Source organism: Plectropomus leopardus, chromosome 1 (assembly GCF_026936395.1).
Source record: "Plectropomus leopardus strain MGB_pleo_1.0 chromosome 1, ASM2693639v1, whole genome shotgun sequence".
Lineage (NCBI taxonomy): Eukaryota > Metazoa > Chordata > Actinopteri > Perciformes > Serranidae > Plectropomus > Plectropomus leopardus.
The window spans coordinates 17,877,421-17,902,013 of NC_142176.1; the positions used below are offsets into that span (position 1 = coordinate 17,877,421).

The 24,593-nt window shown below is 38.2% G+C and overlaps 1 protein-coding gene across 1 annotated transcript; it reads left to right on the forward strand.

Annotated features, from left to right (window-relative positions):
- Positions 1-2,581: 2,581 nt before the first annotated feature.
- On the forward strand, positions 2,582-24,518 carry slc22a31 (solute carrier family 22 member 31). Its single transcript, XM_042493545.2, has 9 exons — positions 2,582-3,165; positions 10,085-10,188; positions 10,537-10,691; positions 16,092-16,260; positions 17,750-17,895; positions 18,965-19,073; positions 19,198-19,412; positions 20,808-20,919; positions 21,370-24,518. The coding sequence occupies exons 1-9, from the start codon at positions 2,737-2,739 to the stop codon at positions 21,800-21,802; spliced, it is 1,872 nt and encodes a 623-aa protein (XP_042349479.1). The 5' UTR covers positions 2,582-2,736; the 3' UTR covers positions 21,803-24,518.
- The last annotated feature ends 75 nt before the right edge of the window (positions 24,519-24,593 follow it).

The following is a 24,593-nucleotide window of genomic DNA, read 5'->3' on the forward strand; positions in this document are numbered from 1 at the left end:
CAAAACTGCAGTTTTTTAAATATGTGTCCAGGAAGCTATATTTACAATTCTCTTAATTATATATTTAAAAGTATGTTACAGAGAAGAAAATAAGGAGATAATACTTTTTGGCTCTTACTTCAGGTTTTTTTTTTTCTTTTTTTGCTGTTTTCTAGTAATTTTCTCCTAATGTCTTCCTAATTTCTTGCCAATTATTGGGCCATTTCTTGTTCAGGTGCTCACCACTGTCATGTTTTTTAAAGCAAGCAAATTTGCTCAGGTTTAGAAGGGTTTAGTTTTGTCGCTGACCTCTCAACAGCAGTACATGACTTGCCGGCCTGCTTCTCCAAACTGGGAGCATGCGGACTTACATCTAATGCATTTATATTGTCAACGGATAACGGATACCCCCCCCCAATAAAAACTTGAACTATCCCTGTAACCTTTTATGTACTGTACATAAATTATCCCAGTGTGGTGAAGAAAGGGCAGAGAGTGGAAAACTGACCAAACCAGCCCACCCTGGTCCCCCCCACAGTACTCTCAGGATCGATAGCAGGATGAGGTAACACTGCTTGCTCTCAGACATCTTCAGTGTTTCACAATCTCAGTTCTTGAAATTCCTTCTCTGACCCAGCTGCCAAATGTGTTACACATGTGAAGTAGCCTGGAAGAGTTCAGTCACTTGATATCATATTTACGTATCCTGCTTGTCACTGACAGTAGTTAATAGACAGTTTATTTTAAGATCTCAGTTTGTTTCCCCCATCATCGTCATGCTCATCAGTCCTGTCACCAAACAGATTACATAAGTTTGCCAAACCTATTTATGCCACTCATTGCAATTACCATAATAAAATGCACTGTCACAAGGCAGAAAAACCAGTTTGTGTTACAAGTCATCAGCTGGATTTGCATAAAAGTATTAAAACAGGACAGTTCCTTGTAGCTTGTTTGTTGAGGAGACTTCCAGTGAAAAGTAATATGAGTTTTAATGTTTCTGGTCAAGCAAATACATGACACGTTCTGATCTAGAAAAAGCACTTGAGCGACCTATTTCTAGATCCTGAGGTCACTGATCCCAACTGATCCCACCACAGACAGTGTCAGGTAACACTTCCCACTACACCCTGACTAAAGCCAAGTTTAATTCCACGTTTATAAATGTCAAGTATATCAGATGTTACTGACATACTTAAACTGAGGAAAATAATAAACTTTTTATACAGCACTTACCAAGCCAAAGAGATGTTCTTTACAGCAAAATGGAAACACTTCATGGCCACAAATGTAACAATGAGTAGTAAGTAAAATCAGGCAATTAAAAGTTAAAAAAATACAGATTTTTTTCCTTACATCAGAAGTACCATTTGTGTCATATAAATGTTAAGTCACTGATATAAAAAAAAATATTGTCAGTAAGATTTTAAACATACAGTATGTCTTCATTTTAAAAACTGGAGGTGTTGAGTTTGACTCTACAGGCTATTTAGGGATCAGAGAGAGCCAAATGAAAGATGCAGTTGATGAATTATGGAAAGTCCAAGATCAAGCTCTTGACCCATTTGATGATACAACAAACTCTAAACAATAAAACTAAAACTATAAAAACTAAACTGAAACAGGCAAATCCACTCTGGAAATTAACTGAAACTGAACTGAATTAAAAACAAAAAAAAACTAAAAACAAAATAAATAAGAAGAAAGAATCTAAAATACAAAAATTGGTCACTTTGCTACTGCTTTGACTTTGACCATTTTTAAAATAGTCTATCAAAAGTATTGTATGGAAGTACGCAATTATCTGACAACAACTGGGACTGCAGACCTGAGGGCTAAAGTTTGCTCATGTCCGGTGTCAAAAGTTTGTATTTCTAACCACTGATTACTGAAATGGCCTATCGGGCACAGACCAAAGTGTCAGGGGCCCCTCTGGCCTTCATGTGGAAAACTGCAAAATTTATATGCAAAAAAACATAAAATGACAGCAAAGAGACAAAAAAAAAAAAAAAAGATTACAGGGAGAAACAACCACAATGAGACACAAATGAATAAAGAGCTACAGAAAACAACCAAAAAAAAAAACAAAAACACAAAATGACTACAAAGAGATACAAAATCAAAAAGTTGCATAATGACAACAAAGAGATACAAAATCAAAAAGTTGCATAATGACAACAAAGAGATTTAAAAAAACAACAAAAAAGCCCAAACCAAAAATTCTAGGCCCAAGTTGCTCCTATGTGGAAGTGGTGGTAGGGCCTTTTGTCTCATAACCCGCCAATGTGTCTTGCAATAAACAGTGAATTTGAAATGATTTAAAGCTTTTATATTTTAGGCAAGGCAGCTTTATTTGTACATCAGATTTCATACAATGGGGCAATTCAAAGTCCTTTAGAGAGCAATAAAATGCAAAAAACAGTATGAAAGATCCAGATTAACAATAAAGGGTAAAGAGATTAGATATAAAGGTCAATAACTTTCTAAATTATCTAAAAAGGTTCAACTAAAAATTACCACTAATAGCCTAACTAACCCTGTCAGAAGTCATTCACAAAGTCACGTTACTTTATGCGTCTATCCTGTCACTGTGTGTGTGTGTGTGTGTGTGACTCAGGGGCCACTCTGCACTGAGTCACTGCAGCAGCCAGGCAGGTGCCTCATAGGTCTTTCCCCCCACATGACTCCGCCCTCCACGCGGGCTTTACCTGCTGCTGCCGGATCTGGTGCCAGTCGAGCGTGCGCACTCACTGCGCAATGGCCACAGAAGCGTCTTCAACAAACATTTGTCCCCAAATGGATTACGAGACGAAGATTTTCCCTCACATCGGCGGATATGGACGCTACAACCGACTCGTTGTACTTTTCAGTTGGTTCCCCAACTTCGCGGTCATGCTGAATCTGTTTAGCGACGTTTTTTACACTTTAATCCCGGAGTCGTATCACTGCAAAACCGACCCGCAGCTGCTGCCCGCCGCTTTCCTCCCCAGCAACCTCTCCAGACAGGGCTACCTGAACCTCACCATCCCCTGGGTGAACGGCTCCGGGCTCAGCCACTGTGAACTCTTCAAGTATCCGGCAAACAGCTCGGACTTTTCCGAGAAGGTTCCCAGGCAGAGGGTGTCCTGCACCGTGGGGTGGGAGTACGCCCATGTAGCCGGGCTGCACAGCAACTTTGTCACCGAGGTAAGAGACTGTTCAGCCCGCAGGTCTTCTGTTCAGGTCTGTTTGAGTGTTTGACTTAAATCAGGACCGCTTAAAAGAGTTAGAGCCCGGGGTGAAGTGCAGGACAAACTGATTCAAAGTGAGTTTATTCACATTTTTAGGCTGAAGCAAGGCTGAGTAGCATTGGTGGAAGAAATATTTAGTTCTCTTACGTAAGTGAAAGTACCAATACCATCCTAAAAAAGAAAAAGTAAAAGTAAAAGTACTCTGCTGAAGGTAAAGGTCCTGCATTAAAAATATTACTTAAATAAAAGTAGGTATAATCATAAAAATTAACTTTAAGTATGAAAAGTACAACTGTTCATTTCAGGAAAATCTAAAAATGTAAAAGAAAGAAGAAAATTTAAAGTATGGCTTAAAAGTTTATTGTAATAATTGCTCAACGCTGTTCAAATAAAGAGGAAAAAAGATGTTGATCAAAATAGTTGCCAATTAATTTTATGACTGATTTATTGGCTAGTTTTAGCTGTACTTGTATAAACTAATGGGTAATTTCATTTGTAATTATACATCTTTTATGTACTCCTCACATGTTTTTCTATGAAAAACAACCTTGATTTGAACTAAAGCTGTTACATAAATATTGTGATGAAAAAAGTACATTTTTCCCTCTGAAATGTAGTGGAGTTAAAGTATGAAGTGGGATGAAATGAAAAGTCTCAAGTAAAGTACAAGTACCTGCAGTTGTCATTAAGTACAGTAGTTGAGTAAATGTACTTGGTTGTCAGTCACAGCACTACCATAAAAAAAGCTTTTCTTGATCAGATTTGACCATAGGTTGTTGTTTTTATCAGTGTTTTTTTTTACCCCATCTACAACTGCTGACTGTCATAATATTTTGATTTCTAACTATTTCCCTTGTGTGTCGCTGTTACAACTAATTGCATATTTTTTGGCCTTGCTTCAAGATAGTGTTGCTGAACTGGATTTGTTCCAGTTTCCACTCAGTAACAGCAGTTTATCTCGGCTGGAAGTATGTGAGGTCATGAAGACGGCTGTTGGCAGCACTCAGTCAATATTTGCTCGGGTTAAACAGTCAAAACTTTGTTGCTGAGTCGTTTTCACTCTCATTTATCTGCTGTCTGGCACCTATCAGCTTCAACAGGCACTAGAGTAAAGACTGCTTCTTAAGTCAGGAAGCCTAATTTGGGACACTTTTTTGTAGATTACCAAGAAAACCACCAAAAATTCAGAAGAATACATGGAGTGTTAAAACTTGCCATGGATCTTGTCATATTTTTGTTTAAAAAAAATATTTTGCCAAGTAACACATTTAAGAAACTTTAGATCTTCAAATTAGGGGTGGGAATCCCCAAAGGTCCAACGATATTGTCATGATACTGAAGTCATGATACAATATTATCGCAATTTCAATGTTTTGCAATATGCTGAATACTGGGATAACCTTTTTGCAACCATGAATTATGTCCCCAAAGGAAACTGAGTCAGTATCTGTTATATCTAACAAGGTAAAGTTTTTTTTTAAAGATTTTTTTCTTCTCTTAAATCATTTTTTTCCTGTGGCAAATTGTGTTTTTTGCACTGAAAAAGCAATTGATTTTATTGTTCTAGTAGGCTATGAAAAATTGAATTTGTACTTGCAATATTAATAAGTGGCATTATAGAAAAATACATTAAAAATTGGCACCTGCGTAACATTTTTTCCCCTCCCCTATCTCAAAAAGGCCCATATCAAAAGCCTCAGCCTCACTCCTATGCCACTTTTAGGTAAAATGGGATAGTTGTGTTTATTTGTTTATTAAATGGTTAAATCCATAATTAATGCAACCTGTGGCTTTTCATTTTAAACGATCATCCAACTCCTCTGTCATGATTTCTCTGCTCTTATGCCTGTCTTTGGTGCCATGTTGTGGACATTACAATGGACACGTCTACATGCTTGTAACAACGATGACTCATTCTGGACTATTTTGGTCAACACGGCTTCATCATCTTTGACATTTTTTTTAAGTGACCAAAAATATTATGTGACAGGATAGTACACAATAGTGTGATTTAAGGCACCCGGTAGCATAAAAACACCTCAGAAAAATGTCCCATTTTTAGGGGTGGGAATCTGCAGAGGCCTCACGATACAATATTATCACGGTGCTTTGTTCAGGATACTATATTATTGCAATAGAGATATTTTTATTAGATATTTTACATATGTTGCGATGTATTGCCTTTTCTCAAAATTATGTCCCCAAATGGAAAAATATCAACATTTGTTGATACCTTATAAAATCTTGTAAAATCAAGTTTACAGATGAAGTTTCTCACTTCAGTCATATCTTTTGCAGCTAAATGTATCTAGTGGACTGAGGAAGCAATTGGTTTTATCGTTCTGGTTACCAAAAGTTCAGTTTTTTTGCAATGTTAATAATTTATATAATGAAAAAAATCGATACCAGCTGTATCGATGCAATATTGCCACACCATACTACACAATACTATACTGAATTGATTTTTTCTCGTCCCTGCCCATTTTAGCTTATTTGTTTAGTCCCGTTTTACCTGAATGCATAAAGTACTCACTCAAAACCCTTTTTCTTAAAACCTAAAGTGTATTGTGAAGATATTATGACTGAGTCACACCGTTAATAACATGCAATATCTTATAACCATTTTTTGCTGTTATACCCTTATTGTTTTAGCTGCAGCACTATTATTAACAAGATGAGAAAATCAGCATGCCACAGGTTACCTGGCAGTTACCAGTGCAATTTTGACTCTTTGCCAAGTCCATACTAGTTATTTCCGACCAATAAAAGTGATTTCATGTAAAGAAAATTTTAGGGCTGCCTGCTGAAAGTTGGACATTCAAGTTATCGGTTGGAAACCCCTCAGTCAACTGAGACTCTGAGATTGCTTCACGTCCAGCAGTCTTTTTTTTTCTGCTAGTCATTGTGCTGTGCAGTGTGCTTCTGGGGATGTTTTGGTCCCCAGAAGCACGACAGCGAGGAAAATCTCTCGCCAAAATACTGCAACAGCCAAAGTGTTGAACAATCATGGACTGCAGTGAACGAGTTTGACTCTAGACTACAGCTGAGTGTTTGACAGCCGAGTCGTGTGTGCTTCAATGGCGCTTCATTATCGCGGCTCAAACAGCTGATGGTCCGACAGCAGCACAGTGAGTGAGACAAACAGAGCGGAGCTTCTGCTCACAGCACCAAAGTGCCTGAATAAGAGAAACAGACAAATATTCAGCAGTGGGAAGTGACTTCTTTAGACTTCTACTTTGTTTTAGTTTCAGATTGAATCAGTCTTTGGATGGAATTATTTAGAAACACCGGAGCACATCGCTCCGTGTCTCATCCAGCTGCTGGCACTGAGCTCTTATTATTATTACCTCTTTTTTATTTCTTGGATAATAACACTGGATAATTTAATGATATGGATCCTTTTTGTCTCTTGCATGCTTAATGTATCCAGAGCGTAAACACAGACGGCGGGTTTTGACATGATATAGTTGTGTAACTACATGTGTAAATAAGCAGCAAAACAGTGTTTATCTTCTTCTCAGTCTCCTTTCTTGGACTTCAGATCTTCAAGGATCCATCCCGCTCTGCAAACACTGATAACAAGTTCCAACTAAAATATTTCTCAATGTGACCCCGAGCAAACACACCAGCACACCACAAATGTTTCTGTGTTACAGATTAAAACGACATCAGAGTATCTGACAGTCTCTAAACCACAGTAATTAGAGGGGGGCTGTCAAGGCGAGCAAAGTAATTATGGGTAATCACCCCTCAACTTCTTGTCTTGTGTATCATGGCCTCAAGGAAATAGACCCTGGCAGTGAGGAGACTTTTCCTTGTTTTCTCCCCGTGACAAAGAGTGAGGCCTCCGCCTCCTTCACCAACAACAGCTTCCTCTGCACATGATGTCATTTCTTGCAACAGAGGAAATATTTATAAAAGGAAAAATTTAATACAGAGTACAATAGAGCTCATCACCTTCAAATACAGATGTTGGACAAAATAATGGAAACAGAGTACAAAAGTCCCGCTCAGTTAACCGGTAAAAGCTCAAAATGTTTTTGTTTTTTCACAAGACAGAGCTGTTAACTGGATCTATTAGCTGTTTGTTTGTGGAATTGACTTATTGATGTTTTTGAGCATCTGCTTGTGGCCACTCTCCCTATCTGCTAAACAGTTTTGCAGTTTTTGAAACCAGGTCAGAGTACTTGGCCTCCTTGTACGTCTTGGGGCTAGATAACCAACCGTCAAAAACCTGTGTTGAAGAGGGACGCTACCAAATTCTAGTATTAAGACCTTTAATATTGTGCTTACATTGTACATATTCCAACATGAAACAACACGCAAGCAACCATGGTGACATGTAATGTTCTAGCAAAGGTACACTGCGCACAATTCACATAGGGGATCCAAAAAATAGTCCAAAAAAGGTCTTGTTGCACTGCTCTCACAATTGAGTTGTTCTTTATTATACTACAAGTTGTGCTGGAGTTTTGACCTTTCTAGGCTTTCTTCTCTTACGCCGGGAACACACCGCCTGTGTGAGTGTTGCCGAATGTGATTTTTTTTTTTTTTTAGTGCCCATGTTAATAAGCCAGTGCAGCCACACTGCCTGCAAGAGCAGCGCTTCTCAGGCGTGTGGCTGGTGCGTGTCAGCCGCTGTCACAAAATAGGTAAGATTTAAATCACAAACCATCTGTTCAACGAAAAACGTTATGTAAAGTGTTAACACGAGCAAGCGTTTAAACATGTTGTTTTATGTATTTGCACTAAACAAAACAACAGAAATACAACACTAAAAGAGGACGAGGTTTTGTGGGTGTGCAGCGATCTAGTATTGTTGAGTGTTTGTTTTTACTCATTTTAAATATTGATCCCAATCTTTGTAGTGAGTCTGTAAAATGCTAACTGTCAAGAAAACCCTGAAATCCACACAGAGTACGTGGGAGAGGAGTCAGAGGGAGGTGGAGAAGAATCCTCTTTCGGGCAGCGGCTGGTACTGAGCAGGCGTAGAGCCGCTGGCAGCTCTACTTTGAGCACTACTTTGTTCTAATGTAATAACGCTGTCAGCAGACATCTTAACTCAATTGGGAACGACATGATCTGCATTCCTGCTTCCTCACAGAAATCCCTCTGTTTGTGACAAATTACGTTGAATACAGCATGATGGTGACAGTTTGTTCATGAGCTTTTTTAAGTCTTTGAATGTACAAATCATGTTTTAGAAATAAATAAGAGTTAATAAATTATTTCTGACATATATGCTCGACTCAAGGGTTATTTGATGAGTGCGTTATATCGCTGCTAATCACATGTACCCTCCTGCGGTACATTTTCTGAAGTGTGCTAAAAGTTTATAGTCAGATCCCCTTCATTCATATTAGCTACTGGTTTAAGTCTCAAATATTTCTCTTTGCTTTATAAAAGAATTGAGTTTTAAAGTGTGTGTTATAATTGTTTAAAGGATGAATAGATTCCATATTTTTCCTGTCGTCAGCAAATTCCACAAAAAGACCAAAACCAATAATGAATTGATCTCACTAACATGTTTCACCTTGATTAACTTATTCCACTTGTGCATCAGACCTCCATTGTTGTTCAAAAACAATTATAAACTCATTAATGAGTCACACGTGTGACATTACAATGAACCTGGGCATTGTTTATTTTTAGTCGACCTCACATACACCATCCTGCTCCTGCCACAAATACTCACAGGAGCACCAGATGTGTATCAATCCATGTTACTTCTTAATTACTTTTACTTCTGTACGTTTAAGTACGTTTGCTAAAGGCTACAGTGCTCAGCCATTTTAGCCTCTTACTGAGCCTCATTCAAGAATGTATATATTTGTGACCTGAGTTTAAAGATTTAAGTTTTCGGTGGAAATTAAAGGGCTGAGAGCCAAAGACAGGAAATTCAGCCTCATCAACTAATGACAAACAAAAATGCACAGCTATAATAAGGGTTGCAACGGTTTGAGATTTTCACAATACGATAACCATCTCAGAAAATATCATGGTTTCACAGTATGCAGTTTTACACGTTTCTGTCATCATTATTAGTTATGATCTCTCTTAATAGAATGGTTTAGTATTGAAGCCTAAAGTTTTTTTGTTTTTTTTTCGTGGAAGTATGTGTAAAATGTCTGACAGCCAGCCAGGGAGAGGAAGGAAATACACATTTTTCCATCCAGTTGCTTTTTTTAACCATTTCTCAACCATAGTGATAATCTTCTAACCTAGGGATACGAAACTTGCTTCGCTTGGGGGCCACTTTTGCAAAAATGACAGGAGGCCCGGGGCCAGTCGCAACAGCCCCACATGGGTTTCTAGGATTTTAGGACATTTCAAGTGTTTTAGGACATTTCCAGAATATTTGGATCTTTCTTGGATTCTGGGATCTTTCTAAAATTTTAGGACGTTTGTAGGATTTTAGGGAGTTTCAAGGATTTACCTATATTGCTAGGATTTAAGGACATTTCTTGGATTTTGAAGCATTAGGGGCTTAGTTAAGGCCTTTTCTTAGGGGGTGCAGGGGATCTTCCACCGGCACTTTCTATGATAAACAAGCTCTATTTTAGTGCTGTTTTATGCATTCTGGCACCTTATGTATACTAAAAGTACAAAAACAATTCCCAATGTGAATCACTTTATTTTTATTGTGAATTAGAAAATGGTTTGTAGGCCTCTATCAGGCCAGATCTGGCCTGTGGGCCATAGGTTGAGTATCACTGCTCCAACCTTTTATTATGTGAAACAAAGCACACACTGTTCGGACAGTTGGTAAAATATGACAAACTGCTGATGCCCGCTAACTGCATGGAACAAACCTAATTGAGTTGCGTGGCTCTCCATTTTCCATTTTCATCCAAGTTAGTTGTCTTCATTTACAGTGGAACCTGGTTTGCAGCAACTACTGGAAAATCCCTTTGCAGCATATCTGCTTCATGAGTGGATGGATTCTGGGATACATCCTCCTTGGTACGCTGTGCGACTGGTAAGTCATTATCGTATTTTACATGAAACCCCAAAGTGTTCAATATGATGCATAATAAAGACACTGACAAAGATCAACATGAACATAAAAATGACTTATATAATAAAAATGGATTCCTATCAATCCGAAATAAGGATGATTAAAATGCATTATACAATGACGAGTTGGTTTTAGTAAGTATTTAAATTATTTCATAATTTATTGTTTCATTCATGTATATTACATGATTCATTCACATGATCTTTATTTAATAAATTTTTATTCAGAAATGTTGGGCACCCTAATTTTTATTTGTGTCATTTTTGTGACTGAGAGATGATAGTAATGTGATTGCGTGTGTATTTTCAGGGTTGGTCGTCGACGATGTTTCCTCCTCTCCATCAGTCTCTCCAGTATGTTCGGAGTGGCCGTGTGTTTGTCCAACAGCGCGGTGGTGTTTCTGCTGCTGCGTCTCTCTCAGGGCGCCATGCTCGCTGGGGTCTTCATTTCCTCGTACATTGCCAGTGAGTTTCCTGCACATATACATTTAACTGTTGTCCCTCTTATCCTGCAGGTAGGCTTCCTGCAGCCTTATTCAGTAATCAGCTTCTCCAGGGGGGTGGAAAAAAACAGCTTCAGCTGCCTCAGTCACGACCACTCACTTCTTTGTTTATTTTAGAGAGCACTTGAGGATTCCTGAGCTTCGCTCTGAGTCATTTGCTGGCACACAAAATGTCATTTGGTGAAATCGCATTTCTGCATTTTAATTTGTTGCTGGGATTTAATGTACATAACATCCCCAAATAATGCAAAAAGTTGCAAGACAGTCACAAACATGATAAAAAGTAAGCTAAATTAAAAGCCAACAGGTAAATAAGAGAGAATAGTGGCACATGAATATTACCATACATCTAGCTGTTTACAGTTCAAGACGTGCTGCTGTTTATTATTACATTAAAGTGTCATTAGAAGGAAAGTCAATCAGTCCTACGTGTTCTCAGAATTTTTGTAATATTAAAGAGTACTAAATACTAAGTACTAAAAAGAGTATTAAATTTAATTTACTTCAGAATGATGTCACATTCAGGATTTTTCTCCAGGCAGTGTTTTTTTGGCCCAAAGATTTTGATAATAAGTGTATATCATCCTGCTGTAAATCTAAAGTTATGTAAATCTTACATAATGTTAATGTAATCACTCTCGACCTTGTGTGTCCCCAGTGTAGAATAAAATGCTGTCACACTGGTTGCATACATGTTGTGCAACTGCACAGTCACTTAGTTTCAGTGCTTCATTGGAAACAAACATTCAGGTAATGAGAAATACCGAATACTGAATAAATCTCCACCTGGTGAACTATATCATCATTCAGAGAAAAGAAAAATCCTGTTTTGCCCTTTTCGGATACAAATGAGAAAATCCTGCCTCTTTTTTGCCATCTTAGCTTTATTTCAGGAAACAAAAACAACTGAAATTAGACTTTTCATTCTGAAAGTGAAGAAAACAACCTGAAAGACAATATGCCAGTTTAATGTAATGATATAATTGCTAGTCACAGGTAAACAGTTTTACCATCTGTGGTTTTCAGCTGATAGCAGATGGAGAGACTGTAATAGTATCTCACAGATATTATATCATCGATAAGATCAATATATATCTCATGTTTTCTGTAGCAATTCTTGTTTGTTTGTGCAAGCAGGATTAATGTGCACGATATAGCTTTATATGAAGTCTTTGACTTTAGGCTGTCCTCAGCATCAGTGGCAAAACCAACTGTGATCTTAAATTTTGGCTTCAAAGAATGAAAAGGTGCATCTATGGAAAAAAGTCTGCAACCCCTTCAGCCTCTCCTTATGTGTGATTAAGTCATTAAGCCCTTTTGTTATCAATAATAATTAAACAGAATGTTATGTAAAGAGATGTAGATAATGTAACCATATAATTTTCAGGAGATTATCTGTAGTCGTTTCCTGTCTCCCCTCCTGCGCTCTTCACAAAGACATGTATGCTGCCTATTCAGCTTTCATCATTCATCTCTCATTACATGGAAAATAATTAAATTACAGTACTGCATAAAACACAGCAGATACACAGAATGCATTTTGTTATGGAGTGAAAACCTCAAGCTAAAAACAAGCTTTTCTTGTTCACTAAAAGAAGAGATTTTGGTGAGCCAACAAATTTAAAAAGGGAACAACTGCTACTACTGCTGCTGCTGCTTCATCTTATCTCTCTTCTGCTTAAGTGTTTGTTGTTGTACAAGCCTGTGAGTCTGCAGTTATACTTTAAGTATGTGCGCAAATGATGGCCCCATCATCAGCAACTCAAATTGCCATATAAAGACAATGTAAATGCAGTGAATCGTTACTGCTGCAAATTGCCGGTTAGAACTTGTGTAAAAATTGGGTTCAATTTTATGAAAAAACTACAAATTTTGACTTATTGGCAGTGGCAAGTCAGAATTTGTTTTGATATGCATTGCTGCTCATATTGGGCCTCATGCAGAAAGAGATTTGCAAACAAATTTTCTCTTATTTTTGTACGTACCCATGATTTATTTTTATTTTGTTAGTAGCCATTGACTTTTGGGATTCTCCAAAGTTTTCTTATTTTTGCCCTTTTCCTTTTTAACTTTTCACGGTCAAAAACACTGTTACCATAAATAAAAAATACAAAAAAAATTTAAAAATTACCAACAATGTAATTTTCACAGTCCACAAACTGTTGCCCAACACAAGAAAATACAAGTTTCAAATTTGAGGAACATTTAAAAAAAAAACCCCATAAATATCATACAGTCACATTTAGATTATTGTATGCATGGTTGCCACGGCCATGCAATTTCTGGAAAAGTTCTGAAATTTGAAATACTGTTTTCCAGGCCTGGAAATGCTTTGGATTTGAAAGGAAGTTTTGGAAAAGTTTTGAATGTGCATTGTTTTGTCTAGTGTGTCAGCTTCTGTGTGGCTTACATACTGCTCGAGGATGCAGAGAACACATTTTTAGAGATGACACGTCTTTTTGATAAGACTGATGAATGTCTGACACTCTGGAAAATCACGTTTACATTTGTGGTGGCATTTCCCCAGTTCTTGGGCATGTGCAGTGAGACCCATTGTATCATTTCCTGTTAGTAGAAAAAGTTATATATTTTCATGAATACTTTTATGTAAAAAAAAATAGTATATTGTATGTAATTGGGACACTATGGTCTTTTAGTTTTCTTCTAATGAGTCTTGACCTTTGCTCTAGGCTGCATGTTTGAATTGCTCACCCAAAATCAGAGATATGGGGTTACTGCTTCAGCATGTGTATGTGTATGACACAGCGTCAGAGCTGTTGGAGAATTTCAGCTGATGAGAAACTGAAGCATGTTGTGCTGCACTGACTGACAGCAGACAGATGGTTTTTCTTTACTTGTAGCTCTCAGCTGTTCTCCTTTAGAGGCTGTACAGCCTCTATGTTGCGAAGACTCAGCTCCTCTTCCTCAGCATGACATTGTGAAATGTCTCTGGCTGGTATGAGCACACAGTGTCTTAAATACAGCGTGTTTCCCTTCTGGATCTTTCTAAAACAAGAGTAAAGCAGCATATAAAAGTAATTACATTAGCTTTATTGGAAACTGTACACATTCCTGTGTGGGAGGCGGTGGTACTGGGTGGTGGTCTCATCTGAAATACAGACACTCACTTTTTTCTGTTGTTGATAAACCCACACACTCCCACATTCCTGCGAGGTCAGGGCTCGATTGAGTCCAGATTTTGTTTTTATAGGTTAGGCTGATGTGGGGCTGGGCGGGATGAGGGCGTGAGAGAAATGTTTCTCAGCGATGTGCTACTCCTCTGCGGAGAGGAGAGAAACAATAGCAGGACACAACTGAAGGCACGGAAGTGAGCAGGAAGTAACCTCCTCATTTTCCTTCTCTACCCCCCTGACAGGGTCGTGGGGTGGGGAAAAAAAGTCATGTACAGCTTGAAACATCGCTAAACAAGTTTACATTAGTACCTGAGGTTACGAGTACTTTATCTCTTAGCAGCTTGTTAGCAGCTGGAAGCTTATTTTTTTCAGGAGATGTAAAGGTGCTGTAGCAAAAGCAAAGATAGACTTTAAGTTTTAGTTTAGTTTAAGATCCACAGGAGCTGCTTTGACAACAATGATTGCCGCTCTTCCTCGGGACCACATAATGTAATTACTTAAATTTAAAAAAAAAAACAAAACAAAAACTACTTTGAATTTACATTGACACATCAGCGCCATTGTAGGTTAAAAAGGGGGAAAAAGATGGAGGAGTTGAGGGGTAATACTCCGATAAAGAACTCCTAAATTCCAAGATTGAAGTTGTTAATTTATGAAACAAAAACAGAAATTCTCTGAAATTCTGAAGTCATAAATATGTGAGCAATTTTATGGATTTCTCTGAGGTTAAAGTCAAAAATTTGTATTTGAAAAAAAAAAAAGCTTTCCCTGTTGTTGTTATGTTCCCTGACTTGGCTTAGGGCATGAGGGGAGTAACAGTAAATAATTACCCAGGGTAAAGAAAAAACACAATTGGACTATGCGTATCAACTGTTTTCTTTAAAAAGCAAAGAAAGCAACAAAAACTTTTAACAACACACAACAAAATCAGTAAACAGACAAGGACCATAAACCGAACTGATCACGCCACAGACACCGCAGTGGCTGCACTTCATTTTACAGTACACTAATAAGACATATTAGTATCAAATTATACAAACAATGTGTTTATAAATGTAAGATACGTATTTGAATTTATAGGATTTATATTTTGGTATGTAGACGCCCTCTACACACTTTCTGAGTGGGAGCTCTTGAGGAATTCTTGTGCCCGAACATCCTGGAAGAAGGTGAACGGGGAGAATTAAGACTGTGCATGACACAGACAGATATCACTTTACTATTTCAATCAGCTTAGCATAAGTCTTACATTATACTCCTCAAAGAACTTGGTTTTGCTGCTAATTAGCTATAAATCAATGCACTGTATTTGCTTTTTTGCAGTGAACGAATGTGGTGCTACAACCCCGCGTCCTCGCTGTGAAACACCACACTCAAGCAAATTCCCATACACAAGAAACTACCAATAAATACATTTGTTTAAATACCATGTGGATTTATTTACCCATGTAATATATGAAAATCTGTGCATCAATTAGCCATTTTCATTTATTAATATGATCTACTATTAACTAGAGATTTTAATAACAATCTTTACACCAATACAGTTTTCATGTGTTTTAGGTTAGATATGTGATTTCATATATTATATTTCCATTTTTTTTCATGCATATATATAACTTTATAATCTCAGTGAATGTTGTGTTTTTTATCATAAATGTCTAACTTAATCTTGAAAAGTTTTGGAAGTTTTTTTTTTTATGGTAATATTGACGCCCTTTTTTTGTTAAACTCATAATGGCCCTAATACATCGTCACACATCTGACATCCATATCAGACTGTTGCACAATTGATAGCTCTACGTATTCTTTCATTATTTGATTAGCAATCACCCAATGGAGATCTAAAGTAAACAATGAGCAACACACATCCTTTAATCACAAATATTACCGTTAGATAGCTCTCTAAATCAATATGAGCTCTTTGGAGAAGGAAAAAGCAGGAAGTATGGCATTTTCGTGTGTGAATAAATACAGTACTCATATTCTATTAAAACAGGATTCATCACCGCGGTTAAAAAAAAATCCTGATAATGAATCCCAACATTACCACCACTGCTTGATAATTTACGGTTTATGTCTGTACTGAGCCATTAAAATAATCCAATATATACAATTTCAATATACTTAGCTTTATGTGTGAATGAGTTCATGTCCTGAGATTGAATTAGCTTTGTATAAGTTTGGCTCTAGCTGTGGTTTGATGACATCTTTCCTTGCTCTCTCAGGGCTGGAGCTGTGTGACCCTCCCCATCGTCTCATGGTTGCCATGGTCAGCAGCTTCTTTGCCATATTTGCGGAGCTGCTGTTGCCGGGCGTCGCTGTTCTGTGCCGTGATTGGCCGATTCTCCAGGCTGTGGCCACCTTGCCTCTGCTCCTGCTGCTTTCCTATTGGTGGTGAGTCAGGTGACATTGTTGTAGCAGGTGGAGGACACACCGTGTGTATTTGGTAAAGCATTAAGGGCAGTTTAATATTGTACATTGGTGTTTGGTGCACATTGATATGTTTGACCTGTCTGCAGTTTGGAGTTACTCCCTAAGCTGTCACTTTTTAATAGCAACAGCTGACTTCACAATCTTTTAAGATTGTTTTTTCAGGCGATTTTGCCTTTAATTGATAGGACAGCACAAGTGTGAAAGAGGGAGAGAGGGGGGTCATGCAGCAAAGGGCCATGGCCTAGAATCGAACCCGCGGTTGCTGCGGCAAGGACACAACCTCTGTACATGGGGCACCTGCTCAATCCACTGAGCCACCAGGCGCCCCAGACATAAATAACACTCTAGTTGGAAAATTCTTGTAAGCATCACATAGTTTAGTTAAGCCGTTTATTCAGGAAGTCTCATTGAGACGAAGATTGTTTTTCAAGAAAACAATTTATATGTTTGCAACATCACAACAAGACAACTTAGTCAATTCTCTCACATGCAGACACACTAAGATGTCCAGTGTGTAATATTTTGGGTATGTATTGGCAGAAATTGAATATAATACAATAAGTATATTTTCTAAAGTGTATAATCACCTGAAAATAAAAATTGTGTTTTTGTTACCCCGTGAGCCATTTCTGTCTAGTCCTCCTCCACGGAGGCTGCCCTGTTGCAGCGCCATGTTATTACAGTAGCCCAGAACTGACAAATCGAAACACTGGCTCTAGACAGGGCCATTCGCATTTTCACATTGACCATGGTAGTTAGCAGCCCCTCCTCGACGAGCGAACATTGTCAGAAAAACAAAGATGTTTTCAGCCTGAAATGCCGTTTATTCAGTGTTTTTACTGGTTTAAATCACCGGATCCATTTGTTTTGGAGAGGATCTCTGCAAATAATTCGGCTTCCAGGAAAAATATAAACAGTTTGAGAAGCACACTGGAGAAGATTGAGCTGGTTGCAATCTGCAGTCCTCACCACTAGATGTCATTTAACCCTATGAATTCTGTACACTGCTTCTTTAAGCAACTTTCACATGTATTATTCATCAGAAAGGAGAACCATAAAGTGTGTCTAACTTCAGTTAATTTCTCAGTTTATTCCAGTAATAAGATGTCATCCTCAGTCTTGAGTTTGTAACTCGCACATCCTGTGCTCTGGTGTTTGAACTCAGCTATGGAGGTTAAAAATCAAATAAATATATTTTGTAGTGCAAGACTTGATAAATAAAACACAGGTATGCTGATGCCTTTTAGATGTCAGTGATAAAGTGATAATAAATAATGCTGTGGTGACAGCTTTCTTTCTTCTTTACCCTTGCCAAGAAATTGTGTCTGGAAAAAAAAACACACATAATTTGTGCATGTGCTCATCTTTTCATCCGTCTGTTTGTCTAAGGTCTGAGAATGTTTGAGCTTTGTATCTCTTTGAGATATGATAACGAAGTTGTTTTCCTCAGCTGTGCGTCAGTGTTTCCTGAGTCTCCTCGCTGGCTGCTCGCCACAGATCAGATCCCCCGGGTGAAGAGGAGCCTCCAGGATTTCTCCACCAGGAATGGTGTCTGTCTGCAAGATGAAATTTACCCTGGTGAAAACCTGCTGTCAGGTATAAACACACACACACACAAAAGCATGTGTATGCACAAAAAAATACACACAAAATGGGCAAAGTTTTTCTTTCATGAGAAATGAAACAACTAATGTAATAAATCATTGAAAAAAATGGGAAAACAGGCAACAAAACAAGTGTTGATATAACATTACCCAGAGCCAGAACCAGTCTCCTTTTTATGCATGAAATGTCATCTCTCATAATTCACTGCAGGGGAAACACGTTAAATATGTCCCTGTTTGAGATACAAAAGTCGCAATGCTCTCTTTTCACATTTACAGTAAACTCAAGAGCATGATAGGCTCTGTCATAGTTACCATTTGACGAACCTGAAAGCAACACGTGTTTTTCTTTTCTTGTAACTCCCATCCATCCCCAACCTGTCCCGACCGAAATATTGAAATATTGATATGCTATGATCCAAATGATCTACAGTGCTGTGATCTATGATCAGATAACTCTTATAAATTATATGAACCAAATTATTATTATTATTTTATTTTCAATTATTATTATTTTATTATTATTATTGTATGGAATATTTTTGATGTTTCCTAAAGCCACAGAACATATTTTGATTCAGTGTATCATCCAACCAACAGTCCAACCAAAAGCCATCAAGTTTTAAAAGGCAGAGTCTTAACAACTGAAAATGACAATTTATTTTATGGTGTTTGTGGTTAAAAAACGACTTAAATAATTACTCCATTATCAGAATAGTTGCTGATTAATTTCCTGGCCATTAACTATAATCACTTAATTGTTTCAGCTCGAAACAAAATTATTCACCTTGAAGTGTGCTCAGCATGTTTTTCCTCCTGCAAACCACTGCACCGAGTTGTTCCTGGACTAAACCCTGAACTCGACTGTTATAATGATTTACCACGTGTCATGTTTGATGATTTATCCAATCCATCTGTTGCGGAGATTATAAAGTTTCTGCTCGTCTGTTTGAACCTAAATGCAGAAGTAAGTGAATTACACCAAGCCTGAAAACCGTTAGCTCTTTGGGGATATGTTGAATTTGTTCCAGGTATTAATTCATCCTCCTTTTCTGTTATAGAGATAGATTCAGCGTACGGAGAAGACTGTCAGCCGATGTACTTTTCAATTCTGGAGCTGCGCCGAACTCGTGTTATCTGGAAGAACTGCCTCATCCTCAGCTTCACGCTGTGAGTTTTCTACTTTCAACGTGAAACAATTCACTTGACTCGTCCATTAAATGAAGAGACTTAACATTTCATGTTAAAAATGAGTGTTGGGTTTTATGTTCCAACTCTCTCATCTCTCCTCCAGGTTCATTGGAACAGGCATCCAGTACTGTTTCACCAGAAACCTGCACAGTTATTCCTCCAACTTTTACTTCAGCTACTTCCTCCGAGTTATTACCGGAGCTCTGGCCTGCATCTTCATTTGTTTGTCTGTCAATCACTTTGGTCGGCGAGGTATGCTCCTGCTCTCCGCCATCATCACCGGACTGTCTTCGCTGCTGCTGCTAGCCCTCACTCAGTGTACGTTACATCTTATTATTTTACTGTTATTAACATTGCTGCCAAAAACTTAATCCTCCAACCACTTTCAGTTGTGGCTATTGGTAATGATTTGATTCTCACAACTTCTTTAAGGGGCTCAGAACACCATGCAGTAATTATGTTAAGTAACCATATTTTGGAAATATAATTCATTTTAATATTAGTTTTTTAACAGGTGACTTACATTTTCTGTTGTTCAACATGTTGACAGTAAAAACTGGACTAAAATGAACAAATAACTGACTTTAAGTTAACTACTTTTGACTTATCACTTGAAATTGAATGAAGCGTCATTAGGACATCAACATTGTTCTGGTCCTTTAACTGGAACCAGTTTTGCAATTGACTCAGCACATTTCTCATCTTATTTTGTAGTAAAACTTTTGCAAAACTTAGATACTATTTAAGTTCATAGTTCTGAAAGATGATGTGTCTAGGAGCCCGGGAGGTGACATGGATGTGATGGGGTTTTTTTTAAACTTGCAAACGATTGATTCGTATTATGCACGCATTTTAAAAATACAACACATAAAATGCACCTTTTCAACCAGCTAAAAAGTGATTGCAGCTCCTGTCTTGTCACTGAAAGGCTGTTTCTGCCTCAGAATGACTTCATTTCAGTCATTGTGATCATATTTGAAAGATTATAGCCGTGTGTGATTTACTAATTAGCGTGCACGTTTAAAAAAAACATACACCACCAACGTCACCTCCGGGGCTCCGTATGTGTTTATTTATGACAGATTTTTCTTTTTTTTGCATGCTTAGATATGAAAGAAACACTCTTGTCTCATCCTGTGGGTCAAGACCCAACATTGGACTTAATATGCAAATAATCCATTTCCAGCTTCCCCCGTGTTCTTAAAATAAAATTATGCACTAGTAATATTCACACAACAAGTTTTAAGGTTGTGATCATCCCAGTTTTGTGTCCCATGCCAGAAAATGTTGATTGTCTTTGCTTTAAACTGCACTGCAGCTGTTAATTTTTTGTACAGACAATGAATGGGGCTTTAACTTGTTATTATTTTAATTGTCAATTAATCAATTAGTTGTTTGGTCTATAAAATACCAGGAAATGGTGAAAAATGTTGATTAGTGTTTCCTAAAAGCAAAGAAGACCTCCTCAAATGTTTTATTTTGTCTACAACCCAAAGATATTCAATCTACGGTCAAAGAGTAATATATAAACTGGACAATTTCCACATATAAGGAGCTGAAATCTTCTGACATTTTTTTTCTTGCAAAATTCGCTCACACCTATTAATCAATTATCAGTATCTTGTGATAAATTTAAGAATTGACAACTAAGTGATTATTCAATTAATGGTTGCAGCTCTAAAAATGATTGAGCTTTCTGTTTTTTTGTGTCAGATCTGCGTGGCGGTCTGGTGTTGGTGCTCTCCGTCGTGGGTCTGCTGTTCTCTCAGGCTCTCGCCATGCTCAGCGTGTTGTTTGCCTGTGAAGTTATGCCGACCGTGGTTCGGTAAGTGTTTGTGTTTTTGACCAAAGTGCTGAGGCTGCCAATATATTTTTCTTAATGCCAATGAGTCCCATTAAAAAGACCAAAACAAACAATGTATCAATGTATTAATCCTACTAGGTATTGCTTATGCAGCTGAAGCATGATATAGCTTATTTTGAATGTATATTCTGCTGCTGCTAAAAATAGTTCCCACAAATGGACAATTTATTCCTGTGTTTACTAAAATCTGCAGTACCCACCTGTTTTAGGAAATTATTTAGCTTTTTTAAACCTCATATTTGTGACCCATTTTCAAAGACTTAGGTCCTCTGTAGGCTTGGGGTTTCAGTGCTACAGAAATACAAACAGGAAATATAAAATATTGTCTGATATTGCACCTTGATGCATCCCCCTGTTGATTTTTGTTCCTTTTTTCCTGCTCCTCTTCCCTCTCTTCTGTCTCTCTGTCAGAGGTGGTTGCCTCGGTCTGGTGCTGGCTGCAGGTTGCGTCGGCATGGCCGCCTCCTCTCTGATGGAGCTGCAGAATAATGGTGGCTACTTCCTCCACCACGTCATCTTCGCCTCCTTCGCCGTCCTCTCTGTCCTCTGCATAATGCTCCTACCTGAAAGCAAACGCAAGCCACTCCCAGACTCCCTGAAAGAGGGCGAGAGCCAGCGCCGGCCTCCTCTCTTCCTGTCCCGGCCTGAAAGGGACAACCTGCCGTTACTGTGTGCACGGCCTCCTTTGACGGAGTACAACCCTGATAACTATTCCCGCTTGGTCTCTGCAACCCGAAAGATGTTGACTAAAGGTAATTTACCTTACAGGATCGCTGTGCCTCTGCTGTCAGACAGTGAAACATCGGGACAAGACAATGAGACACTGAGAGAGGTCGTATCTTAACTGATAACAGACGCTCCTCGTCCTGTTTTGTACAGACTTGGATAACTCCACCCTCCTCCATTTGGACATACCTCCACAGACAGTCTTCCATCGTCCATCACTAAATTATTGTTGAAGTCACTGGTTGGTCATAACTCTACCAAAGAACTGACCTCGGCTTGGATGCAGTGAACTTTAGAGCTACGGCTCCAAGTCTCTTTTTGTTACATTTTACACTTGAAGCCGTTTCTCTTTTGTGGCTTTTTCGTGGAGTCAGGTAACGTACTGAAAAACAGTGGCCTTTTCAGCAAATCTTTTTTTTTGCTGTCCGTACTTTTTGTAAAGGCTCATTAAGATGGCCTTTTAAGCTGTAACATTGCATGTTATGCCTGGTAAATTCCCTTGAAACCATTCACACCCGATTTAACTTCAGCAAGTGCAGTTGAGGTCACACTAGCCGTTTGTGTGAAGGCATTCAAACCAAATAGTCTGACGTTAGTTTCGTTAGAGAAGCTCCTTCATTCTTGCAGCTGCTGCTGATCATGTGAGCAGCATTTATTTGTCCATTTACTACTAACTCATGCACTTTTCATTAAATCCATCAGTCTGATTCACCATCTGTGTCTCAGATCCCGAGGACACACAAGACTAGTTCACACTGTCTTTGTGGAGTCTTGTTATGCTTGTAAAGCACACAGGAGGGAGTTAAATGATACACTGGAGTCAAATATTATTCCTCTGGCAGTTTTAATACTTCTTTGTGCTAAACAGGGCTGTTCAAAAGAGGATTGGACACGCTCTTTGACCCCGTTGGAGCTATCAGGTATGACACATGCACAATGCACCTGGAGCTGCGATGTTGGAGGGTTACAGTAGTAAGCGCTAGAAATAAAGGGATGACGTCCGCTCGGGTGCTCTTTGGGTGTGCTGCTTTTAGCCACCAGGTGCGCTCAGCCTGACAAAAATTTTGGGTAGGCTCATACTGAATGTATGATCTTCTATTCTGAACTTTTTTTTGTCCCATTATAGTGCGCCAGCTACTGAGCCTTTCAGCAACTGCAGACCAGATTTCACTGCTCAGGTGTTTTACCGCGATGGTATGACAGGAGTTAAGTATTTGGCAAAATGTTAGGATGTGGGCCATGTGGGGAATTAACACCAAGTACCAAACAATTGATGTTGGATTCTGTTTGTTGATAAGTTTGTCTTCCCAAACCACTTTGTTACAAACTGTTATTTAAAGGTGCGTTTTTTTTACATGACTTTTACGCTGAATTGGCAAATGTACTAACCGCTGTAGCTGGCAGACAAAAGGTTAATCCCTTCTCTGTCTTGTAGTGATTATGAATTGTGTCCTTTTGTTATATTAGTAAAAAAGTTATTTCAGTGTTTCAGGATTCAACAGGACTCACCTTAAAGGGACAGTTCAACCCAAAATACAAATTTTTCCTCTCACCTGTAGTGCTTTTTATCAGTATAGATTGTTTTGGTGTGAGTTTCCAAGTGTTGGAGCTATTGTCCGTAGAGATGTCTGCCTTCTCTTTAATCTAATAGAACTAGATGGTATAAGATGTGAACCATGTTGGCATCCTCCTTTGAGCTGTAACATTAGCTCGCTCCGTGGTGTTGCTTGCATGCTTCCTTCTGCGCAGTGATTGGGCTGGCAGGTGTAGTTTGCAAGAAAGAAAATAGCTCCTAAATGAAACTGCTCACAACAAGGTCTGTGGGTTATCTTGAGTAAAAGATTTGTGATTTTGAAAGAGACATTGCTGTTTTTTTTAATGTATTTTTTTTGGCTCTTTGAGCACCACAAGCCAAGCACCATCTGGTTCCATTATATTGGACATAAGGCAGACATCTCTACGGCCAATATCAGCAGCACCCGGCAACCAAAACAGGTAAGAGAATTTTTTTTTTTATTATTTTGGGGTGAACTGTCCCTGTCCTTAACTGAAGGGCATTAGATATTTTCAGTCTAACGTTTTTTTGTTGTTTTTTTTTTTTTTTTATAAGAAATGTATATCTAATGTTATTCAGTGAGGACATTCTGCTTGTTGATGTCTTTCTATCTTTTAAGGTGAATGTAATTCTTTCAACTCTCTTCCAAGGTTGCACTGTGTCTTTGTAATAAGAGAAAAACACCACTTGATCAGCCTTCAGGAGATGTTATTGTGTAATAGTTTACTGTGCACTGGGAGATGATTTACAATTTTACCTTCGTTGAACAAAAACATACCTCTAAAAACTGATTGAAGGCCAACAAGTATTTCAGAGAAACAAATTAACATTATAAATGTTTAAACATTTTTTTTGTCTATCAATGTCCTTTCCAAGTGAAAACCCAAGTAATGAAAAAATATTGCCTTGGTTTATTTTAACCATCAAGTCACTAAATCCAGTCAAATTTCCCTACCTACCTACCTACCTGGCTAGTGCATAAATTAAAGTCAAAGTATGGAAATCCCCAAAATTGGAAGAAGCCAGAGATATTTTGCATCTCTTTACCACTCAGACCACTAGATGGAGTGCTGGACATATACTGTACTATTTCCTGTGAAAATGTCAGTATACTGATGATGAATATTTTGTGTATGTGCATTCAGATTAAACTGATGTGACTTTAGCCGTGTGTCACCACACACTTAACATTTGCCCACAGCAGCCTCTTTTGGACAGTGTTACGGTGGGATAAAAACAACCAGATGAGTTGAATAAACTCAATATGGTCCAACATGTTTATCAGTGTGCCGCTGTCATTATTATCATGATAACTGTAACACTGTTTATCATTTTCAGTGAATTAAACGAAGAA